Source organism: Nicotiana tabacum, chromosome 23 (assembly GCF_000715075.1).
Source record: "Nicotiana tabacum cultivar K326 chromosome 23, ASM71507v2, whole genome shotgun sequence".
Taxonomy (NCBI): Eukaryota; Viridiplantae; Streptophyta; class Magnoliopsida; order Solanales; family Solanaceae; genus Nicotiana; species Nicotiana tabacum.
This window is the reverse complement of record NC_134102.1, coordinates 46,223,303-46,234,736: the sequence shown is the minus strand read 5'-3', so window position 1 is coordinate 46,234,736 and position 11,434 is coordinate 46,223,303. Positions and strand designations below refer to the sequence as shown.

General features: G+C 36.6%; 1 protein-coding gene across 1 annotated transcript; it reads left to right on the top strand.

Moving 5' to 3' along the window:
* Nucleotides 1-593: 593 nt before the first annotated feature.
* Nucleotides 594-10,920, top strand: LOC107789030 (thioredoxin-like protein Clot). Its single transcript, XM_016610801.2, has 2 exons — nt 594-854; nt 10,556-10,920. The coding sequence occupies exons 1-2, from the start codon at nt 710-712 to the stop codon at nt 10,807-10,809; spliced, it is 399 nt and encodes a 132-aa protein (XP_016466287.1). The 5' UTR covers nt 594-709; the 3' UTR covers nt 10,810-10,920.
* Nucleotides 10,921-11,434: the final 514 nt, after the last annotated feature.

The window sequence follows — 11,434 nt, the reverse complement described above, 5'->3', positions numbered from 1 at the left end:
AAAAGTGTAATTTAATAAACTTATGGATTATATTAAAAGTTTGGGGGTATTTTGGGTGGGGGCCAAATATGACCGTTTTTGGCCGTTAAAAACGGCTATTTTTGCAATTGAAGCCATTGCCCAACGACTATAATTCAAAAAAAAAAGACGGGGGTCAGGCGGGATGGGTGAGACGGGACGGTACGAAACGAGACGGAATAAACGGGACGAAACGGGATAAACGGGACGAAATGGCCATCCCGTCTCATCCTGTGTCCCGTTTAATATGGGCCCATCCCGTTTAGAATTAAGTGGGACGGGACGGAACGGGACGCGGGACATGACCGGGACGGGACGGTCGCGTTGGGCAACCTTAGTTTAACCATAGCCGATGGAGAGGAGGAGAAAAAACAGAGGGTGGATTCTTTACTTTTTGGCGAAAAGACAACAAAGTCCCTTTCGTTGCTCTTATTTTATGATATGTTGTTAAGGGTATTTATGAGAAAGAAAATATGTACAGAATGCGTTAGCAAATATTTCTCTCTCTCTCTCCATATATATATATATATATATATATATATATATATATATATATATATATATATAACCAAATATTTTTCTTCCCAGTTCCCTCGAAATAAATTTGACCTAATCCTTAAACCTAACAAAACTGGGGCACAATTCCCGAACTGAAATTGAATTGTAGCTGTAAGTAAGTAACGAAGAAAGAATGCCGTTGAAGGTGTTAGACGCCACCATAGCAACTTTTAATGGCGTCTTTGAGAAGTTCAGAGCAGAGGCGCCCCAAAACAAAGCAAATTTCATCCTATTCTTGGCTGATATAGACCCTTCTACCAACCTTAGTTGGTGCCCTGGTAATTTCTGTACTATTCTATCGTTTAATTAATAATGTACCCTGTTTTACTTTTTTGCAATTAATTGAGTGTTGTGGAGAAATTTCTATGATCTATCTTAGGTGTTTGTTTGCACTTCCCTTCTCTTGTTGTTTTACAGAAAGAATTTTATGTAATTTTTGTATATTTGCCGTTGAGTTTGTTGGTGCCTTGGTGGTCTTGAATCTTAATATTTGAGGAACTGAAATTGGATTTGAACTTTTGATCCTGGTGGTAAACTTGATAGCTGATGTTTAAGAATGTATTATGTCAAGTAGATAGGATGGTGGCGTTTCTTCAGGTGATTATTACTACTAAGTAACTCTTTTTGTTCTTAGGCGACATACTCCTATATGCTAAGACTTTAGTCAGTTTTGAGGTCTGTTCATTTCAAACTGGTTTTTTGTAATCCATTTCACCTATTAGAGTTCAATTCGAAGAGTCATATGAGCTAGAGAATCCTAAATGATGATGTTATTTTAGTGTATCAATTTTATGGGTTCATAGAATTTCTGTTGGTATATCTTTAATTTCTTTTTTAGATATAACACAAAGTGGCTGAATTCTGAACAATTTTGTTCAAATATACAGTCTAATGATCATCATGGCCTACCACGAGCTCTACAGTCTTCTCAGCTCATGGTATAGTATGGTCTATTCATGATGATTGGGCCTACTGTAGGATTAGCTTGAGGTTTGTCTCTACTGTTTAGTGGGGAGTAACTAAGATCTGTCATCTTTTGACTTAAGGAAGAATAAACTTTTTCGGTCATTCTAGTTCATTTGATGTCAAATGGAAACTTTTCGCCAGTAAACACTATCAAAGAAATTAAGTTATAAGTTAGCGAGCATGCCTTTAATTAGAGCTGGTCTTGAAGTTATTAGATTCATGCGGAGTGAGGAGAGGCATGGAGCAGACCTCTCTCTTTGTGTTGAGAGACGTCTTCACATGCTCTGACTTCAATTAGGATCAAGGGAGAGGTATGATCAGCTTTCCATCTCTAACTGACTATAATAGAATCTACTAAAAAACAATTCACGAGCATGGTGATGTGGGACAGGGAGCAAAATGACTTATTGTTGGACTAGGACTTATGAAACTCCCCTTGAGATGAAGGCATTGTCAAAATACTACTGTTAATGTTCTCTCGTTCCAGTATCATTGTGTTTCTTTTCTTTAAAGTGATACACCTCTAAACATGTTTCACTTATGAGTTATGTCTGCATCTTTGGCTAATAGTCTACCTTGTCTCTGCCAGAGGCATACCTAGGGATTTGAATATCAGGGGTGCACCATTACAAGCTGTCATTGGCCACAACAACTGAATAGAGGGTACATTCGGTCGGCATAGTTGATCTAGTGTTAAGTCTGTTCCATTCTGTCAATTTTCTGTTTATTCAATTCAGTTTTATTAGGTTTTTCATTCTTAACGACAAATCAATCTTCAAAAGAAAATATGTTTGATTCAATTCAATTTTTTCCTCTTGATTAAAGTTTTATTGAATATTAGAAGAAGAAAAAATAGAAAGGAAATGCTAACAAATCGAAAGACCAGTCAAATAAATTAAATTAGATAAAATGTTGAAAAACAGATATTGCAATTTGCTGTATTCTTTGGTTGATTAGTTTTGATTTACCTTTAGAGGTCGTTTGGTAAGATGCATTAGATAAAATAATACATGCATTAGCTTTGTGTATTAATAATACCTTGTTTGGTACACTTTTTGAACTTATGCACTTTTTGAACCTATGCATTAGTTATACACCCTATTTGGTGTTATCCTATGCATAATTAATGCATAAGAAACCATAGTATTAGCAATGCAATGGGGTTTAATGCATGCATTAGCTTAGTTAAAGACAAAATTGTCCATCAAAATTTATGCTTGATTAAAATATGCAATTATATTAATGCAAGTTTGATGTAAAGTTTGATGCTGAAATTGCTCCCGCTATTTATATCTATACTCCATCAATTTCTTCATTGTAAATTTATAAATCTATACTCTACTACTACGTACTGGAATGCACTTGTAATCAACTCATTTTCCTTTTATTTTTTTAATTCAAACTTTCTTTGCCTAATAATCCAAGAAAGTGGGAAATAAATTTTTATCCCTAGTAGATAAATAAAACTTAGCATATTTTCTGTTTTATAAATAAATATTCAGTTCTATACCACAATATAGGTAGACAAATCAAAAAAAAAATTTTAAACCTTTTTTCATATAAAAACATTCCTCATCATATGTTTCTTTTAAAAAGAGAAAGCGATGGCCTGGTTATGAGGGTATTTTTGTAAACAAACAATTCTTTTAGAAATTGTGCAATGCTTTAATACATCAAACCAAACAATGGATAAGAAATATGTCAGCATAACTAATACCAACATTGTTAATACACTCTATTCAGCATTATTCTTATGCACCCTACCAAACGACCCCTTAAAGTTGTTGAAGCTTTTTTGTTTTCCAATTCAATTCTCAAATCTAATATGAACTTTTCTTAATTGGTCTTTGTTTGCAACAAATTTTTGCGATACAAAAAATGAACTGCAGTCACAATATAAATATCAAGAAACATAATTTTATTGATAAACAATGCGGGTACAATTCTGTTTGTCCCATTGATTCTTCTCTCCTGATTATCTTCGTGATTCGAGGGCTGAAGCAGCTTATTTCTAGAACGTAGGATGATGCAGACTTCCTTGGAATGTATTTGATCTCCATGAAAGGATGTTGTGGATCTTCTTGAAGTATTTGCTTATCTAGAAGTATCTGACCGCATCTTGATCTCTTTGTGAGTATTCAATGAGTTTATGGATTTTTCAAGATGATCTCAATTTTCGAGAGTTTTTTAAGAAAATATGTAACCTTTTTTATAGAAGTGACCTAGGGTTAGGGTAGAGTAGCCTCCAAGTTAGGGTTTTGGTAGAGTAGCCTTCAAGCAACCCTAATAGACTCCTAGAATTTAAAGAGTCGTCTTGTAGTATCTTGAATTTAGGATTTAGCTTGATCCGTTAAAATTTCGATGCCTACCGTCTTCTTCGAGAATGTGTTTGAGTTAGCAAGAGGAACAGAGAAAAAGAGTAAGAGGAGAAATGAGAAATAAAAAAGAAGAGTACAAAACCAAAAGAAAAGAAAATAGAAACAAACCCCTGGTAGTCTAAACAAAGCATGAAAGCAGTGATATTTTCAGTAATGTATTTCGAACTTGAGTTGCACACTAGTAGAGTGTTTTAAGCAAATAACTCACATCCAGTGCCCCTACTTTCATTTGTTATTGGGGTACCAAGCAAGATGTTTGTCATTTTTTAATATATATTTACATACACAGATAATTTTTGCCAACTTTACAGGTGCTAGTGCATCCTAAGTCCTACATCATGTAGGTTTGCCTCTGTTGTCTGCTGCCTCCATTTTTATATCTAGGAATTCTGACATTCTGCAATTGTATCTGGTATTATATTGATAAGGTGTCTTTCTTTCTGCATCTGCTTGCAATGTGATAGCAGATATTGATACAAGCTACCCTTTTCTGCAATTTCCTCTTTTTTAGTACAAGAATTAATTGCCCAGAAACATGACAATGCTTCTTATGATCTTATCGGCGGTAGCCTGTCTTTTCTAAGAGTCTTAAATATTCATATTCAATTGCAAAACTATGGTCCTATAGTTCTTTAACATTCTTCTGTTTCTCTTCCAAGAGACCATTAACAATTTGAAGAGACTCAAACACCAGGGTATTCACTCAAACTTTTAAGAGATAAAGGATGTATATTGTTCAAAAAGTCTGACCATGATTAACCGAGAGGATTCAACATTAGGGGAATGAGTGAAATCAATTCAAGGGAATTAGTATCAGTATCAACATCAAGTAGTTAGCAACCGTCCAAATTTTATTTTCGTACTAAATTTCCTAGTTGTTGTCAACCCATTTGCTATTTTATCTATATTGCTATTAATTAAGTACCAACACCACAGACGAACTTCTTATCTCTCCTCTAAAAGTCTGAACCTACATTTGCCTTCGATTTCGTAGCTATATCATCAGCAATCATAGAATTGAAAGCTTGGTCTCTCCTCCAGATACACACTTTCTTAGATCATTATGTCATATTTTGCACTTATTTAGTTGTCGTGAAAAAATTCTTTGTATCATTATTTCATTTTGAACATGCAGCAATTCATAACTAAAGTAAAAAGTAGCACAAGCACAATTGTGCAGTGATAGTATGAGGCTTTAATCTTGGATAGGGTGGCAAATTGATCCAAAAACATATAACCCGCCGAACCCACCAATAATTTAATGGGTTGGCCGAAGGATATTATTACTGATGGGCTGGTTTGGGCACAGCCCAAGCTAGCCCATTAAGAACAACCGCCCAAATAGACCCGTGGGATTGCCCAAAGTTGACCCATTTCTTCTCAAATATGGTAAGTTCTCTTAGGCCTGAAATCTTAATACTGGTGTGTTTTATTCTTTTCTCTGACCTGTTTCCTTGATAGAGTTCCCCCGTACTACTTACTGGCTCGTTCATCTCGAACAATTTGACTTAGTTTATATCTTTTCCTGTCCTATGTCCTAACAAACTTATGTCTTGCTTTATAACTTTTTGTTTCTCTTACAATTCGATTTATCTCTGTTAATGAACTTTTGAATAATTTTAAACTTAGTCTGATATCTTTCTAATTATTTATTTTACTTTCTTTTGTTTTGACTAATATTGGTAAAATTCATATAGTAACTCAACTTGCACTCAATGTTTTAGTTAATATCCATCTAAATTGAAGTGAATCAAATTTTACAAAATATATTGAATGGGATTAACTAGTGTTGCTATGTTTTTGTGTTCAATTTTTTTCCGTTGTTCTAGCTTCAGTTTCATCCCGGGTTGGGCTATGACCTATGATTTAGCCCATCCCGACCCAACCTATCTTAGCCCAACTAAATTTTGGGCGTGTTGGGTTATAACCTATTTATTGATCAGCCCATATTTTTTTTGGTAACTAGAAATTTTTATTAATTACCAAGTGAATATTTACAATCCCAGCTAGACCAAACTTAGTTTGCTGATCTCCACCACAATTCTAAATTTAGTTTGCTGATCTCCACCACAATTCTAAACAACTCCTAGCTACTACTATGCATCTCTAGAAAGATTAACACACCTTCTAGGGATGCTTTCCTCCTCTTCCTATCTATGCAGCTACACAAACTAGTGAACTACTACTCAACTACTCTCAGGTTGCTACAATTCAGAATTTGCATTTCTGTAAAAAGCTTCTCACAACAGCTACTGGTCGAACATTGCAAACATAGGCAATCTCCCTTGCAATGCTATCACTTGTTTTCTCCAATACCGTGGTGTTCTTTTCCCTCCATACAGCAAGAACAAATTCAGAATGAACCATTTTTATCAAACATGCTTGTTTTGTCTTTCCTCTGGTACAATGAAGTATCTCCTGTTGGTGTTGCTGCCATGAGCTTTTTGCTGGCCATTGTATCTGCAACCATTGCATCAATCTTGTCCATAAGTCTAGCAAACCTGCAATCAAAGAATAGATGGTTTCTTGTTTCATTCCCAGCTTTTAGAATAGATGGTTTCTTGTTTCATTCCCAGCTTTTCTTAAGCCACATATTGATCAACTTTTAACCTGCATTCATAAGTCTATCAACTCTAAGTAGTCTCTTGTCACGACCCAAACTGATGGGCCGCGACGGGCACCCGATACCTTACTCAACCGAGTACCAACATAACGTGTCTTTTCATATCATACTATCATAGATAACTGAGCCGGAAAGGCTGCCGTGAGATAAGTAGAATACAACATTTAGTACCAACTTATACATAAGACATACAGTCCTATAAGACCAAAATAACAACTCGTACACTGAACATAAGCCGGCAAGGCCATACAATCTTTTACGTACATGACATCTGTCTACAAGCCTCTAAGAATACATAATTGTCATAAAGGTCGGGACAGAGCCCCGCCATACCAAACAATACACGTCTAAATCATACTGACCAAACAAGCAACTCCGGAGCAAATGGAGCGCACCAACACCTTCCGCTGAGCTGATAGCCTACTTGGAGGACTCTCGACCTGTCTATCGGGACCTGCGGGCATGAAATGCAGCGTCCCCAGGCAAAAAAGGACGTCAGTACAAATAATGTACCGAGTATGTAAGGAATGAAAATCAGTAAATAATAGACATGAGAGAAACATGGAGTAAAAGACTCGACATGTACGTCTGCATAGCTCTGTGAATCATTTTATTTTTTATAATGTCATGCATATACGTATAATTGTCATACCATGCATAGGTATATGCGTTCATAACATCATCAAGCCTCTGAGGGCATCCCATCGTATCATTTCGGCCACTGTGGGCAAGCCTCTGAGGGCATCCCATCATATCATTAACTTACGACGAAACTTTATCGTACGAAAATGCAGGATGTAACATCTCATTTCCGAGCTTGCATTAATTTATTCATGGCACACTTTCACGTACGAAAACATGGGGTGTAACATCTCTCTTGCTGTCACGATCCAAAAACCCACCAGGATCAGCACCTAACCTAACCCGCTAAGTAAGCCAACACGTTTTAAACAATCAAAGCAAGATCAGATTTGGGATAATCAACTATTATAGTATAAATGAAACATAAATAAGTCTGCAATCAACATCATAGTGCAAAAATATTACATTAATCTTCCAAAACTTGGCAGTACGAACTACGAAGTTATGAGCTACTAAATAGAGTCTCAAATGTAAAAGTACTATCTGAAACAAGGTTACACTAGATTATATAGGAAGCAAATCCAACATTGCAGCTCACCAAGAAATCTCCAAAGCCGACCTACTAAGCCTTGGATGGTCAGGATAAACATGTTAACTAGCTAGTACCTAGCCGTAAGTATCGTTATGTTATTCTTTCTTCTTCCTTGCCCATAGGGTTCTTCCCAGTTCTGGCACTTTTTGGTGGATTCTGAATGTACATGGTACCAACAAACATTTTACTTCCCTCTTTTTCCACTAGTTGGACCCCTTTCGTTTCATATATGCCTCAAAGGAAATTTCAAGGCACTCTATACTGTTATGCATTAGCTCGTAAACTGAAAGTGTAACCATCGCTTAGTATCCCAAAGCCATTAATGTGTTTTTACCTGAATACTGATATACTAAAAATTATAAAGCTCATTGTCTTGTAACTAAATACTGATAAACTCGATAGTTGTAAAACCACTAACTGAGAGACTGTATAATATAATTAATAGCTGAGGAAAAACTGATAACTGTAATACAAACTACGGAAATCGGTGTCCTCTTCTAGTACTTGTAGATAGGTGATTACACTCGTATAAATTGTCCCTCGATCGTAAGTACTGATGACTAACACTAGGATCTGCACAAAAATATATAAGTGTAGTATGAGTACAAAATCAACGTGTACTCATTAAGTATCAAGTCTAATCCCGATAAAGTAGTACCGAGGTTTAGACAATCAATGCATACTTCCATAACCCGTTTAACACATAACCATATACAAGAAATGAAGAAACAACTAGGAAACCACAGATATAAATAATAAGGTACCCAGTCAAGAAACAAGTATTAAGCATGGTTTTCAGATAAATTGATTAAGAGCATAGATAAGTTACCAAATCCGCATATACAGATGGTATGCACCAAATAGCATGTGTATGCATGAGTCTAGACTGTCTATATATGATAAAGACTCAACTTTACCTCAACCAACACGTCCCAGTTGCTCGACACCTCCCAGGTGTCCAATATTACTGGCCTCCTCTATCCTTGGCCTCCAAACGCTCGAAATCTAGCCAGACGAGGTCAAATTAGGCTATAGAAATCGACTCCTAACGATAAAACTTCAATTTTTAATCAAATCTCAAAAGTCAACCTCGGACTTATTTGGTCAAAACCCGAGTCCAAGGTTGGATCCCGCTGACCCATAAACCTCCGAGTCCGAATATGTGATTAGTTTTCAAGTCCAACTCCAAATCGGTGCTCAAAACCCCAAATTCCATTTTCTTAAGTTTTGGACAAAGCCCCAATTTCTCTTGTTCAAATTCATGTTTTGATGTTAGACCTAGTGATAAATTTATGTATAAGTCATAGATTTTGATTAGAATCACTTACCCCAAGCTTATAGATGAAGATCTAGGTCAAAACCTCTCAAAATCGAGCTTCCAAGTCTATAAAGTGGTGAAGAGTGAAATAAAAATCCGTTTATATACAAAAATCTGAACTCACAGTGTTGGCCGCATTTTCCTAGTGTGGACTTCACTCCCAACCGCACTCTAGTCTTGCGACCGCAATACGAGCTGTGCGGTCCACAATCCAGCACACCTGTAGTGATTTCACTACCAACCTTCAGTAAGATGGCAATAACATTTTGTACAAAATGTCCAAATGACAAATGACTTGATTTTCTGAAAACTTGACTCAAAGAGCTACAACTTTCGTTTTTGGATCACCCCCAAATTCATTATAGATTAGGAGATATAAGCTTCCGAAGTCATACCAACAGATCTGCAGTTCTCCTATTCTGGCCCTCAGTGCGGTCCATGCTTTGCCGATTGCCTCAGCACTCGGCCATTGCCTTAGCACTCAAGGCATTGCTTCAGTACTCCAAAAAGTACCCTCCGCACTGCAAAATTGCCCTCAACACTGCAGAAAGCTGCAGAAATATCGGTATAGTGCTGAAATGCTCAAATTTGTTCAAACTCACCCGAGCTCCTGGGGATCCTGTCCAATCATCCCAACTAGTCTATATATCCTATACAAACTTGTCCAATGACTCAAAACACATCCAGAAGCATCACATCTAAGAATCATGATCCAAACCAAAATATAAACTTTCTTGAGTTCCAATTTCTCAAGATAGGTCTGAATCACTCTCAAACCCTTTGGACCACCTCTAAACAATTCCAACTAGTTCAAATAACCTAAATGGACCTATCCGAAGGCTCACAACATGAAACAAAATGTAATAACACAAAAGTCAGCTCCAAGTCAAACTTATGAACTCTAAAGTTTTTCAAATTGCTGATTTTTAACCAAAAGCGCCAAATTCTTCTAGCAGCATCGAAGACCGGATTCGAACATACGTACAAGTCCAAATTATCATATGAACCTATACGAACCTTCAAATCACCAATCCGAGCCCGTTTACCCAAAATGTTGACTTTGGTCAACTCTCTAAATTCTCTAGTTAGAAACTAAGTGTTCCTAATCACTCCCGAACATCTCGGAACCCGAACCACCCGTACCGGCAAGTCATAAAACATGAAATAAATACACGGGAAGTCTCAAATAGGGAAAGGGGGTCGTAGAACTCAAAACGACTGATGAGTCATTACACTTGCACCGGTAACCATAAAGTAAATATAGCTCTAGGTCTGGCAGTGTTGTTGAACATCAAATATCTCCAATCCACTCTAGGCAATGCTCCAATTAGTTGCAGGTATACATGTTTTATCATACTCCTGTTACTAGGTCTCCTGCTTTGCATAAGTATAATCAGTGTTCTTGCCCCTATTATCTTTCTCATCCAACTAGCTTGTTGAGTTGTCTTCATCTGCTATATTTCAAATCCACCCAAATTTGACCAACTAGCTCCAATAGTTTTCTGTCTTTTTTTTTAAAGATTGTGTAAGAGCTGAACCTGTGATATACAAGAAGCTTGAAGAATCAGCAGAGGATATAGCACTGCTGAGGGCTTATGTTGGAGATAGGCCTACTTGGAGGACTCCACAGCACCCATGGCGAGTTGACCCCAGGTTCAACCTCAAAGGGGTTCCAACCTTAATCCGGTGGGAAAATGATGCAACCAAAGGTCGTCTTGAAGACAGTGAAGCCCACCTTGCCCACAAAATCGATTCCCTTCTGAATGGGAATTAAGTGAAGGCTTATATTATGGCGGGACTGTGTCTTAATAATATTTGAGCAGCATGGCATACTTTAGATTGATCTGCAGTGGAATAAATGTCTGCCAATATGATGGTTTCAGTATTTTGCGGAATGTCCCACTTTTCTTTTCTCATCTCATAATTTACTCCAAGAATAATAGTAATTCGTAGAAGAATATCAGGACTGTTATTCCCTATAATGACGCTTCCCTGCCCCAATTTAAAGATATAACGAGTACAACTCAATTCCAAAATCATAGTTGTTGTTGACTATGAATCGTAATATAATTATCCATTCCGCTTATAATGATATCAACTATAAATAAGATTGAATGATTTTATATTAATAAAAATATCATGCAGTATAAGATAAACAATAATTAGAAGTGAGAAGTGTTTCCGAAAATGTCATTAAATTAAATGTATCAAAAGGATATTGTTATTATGTGCGATTACTGTAAAATAGCATTTTCAAGAAAATGATAAGTACAATAGAAAGCAGACGATGCGCTCTCACAATTTTGGCTTTTGTGTTTTCACAATCTACTTTCAAATAAGACACTCGAGACTTTCCGCCTTAAGCTTCAGGATCCCAACCAAGTCAGTACTTTATGTTA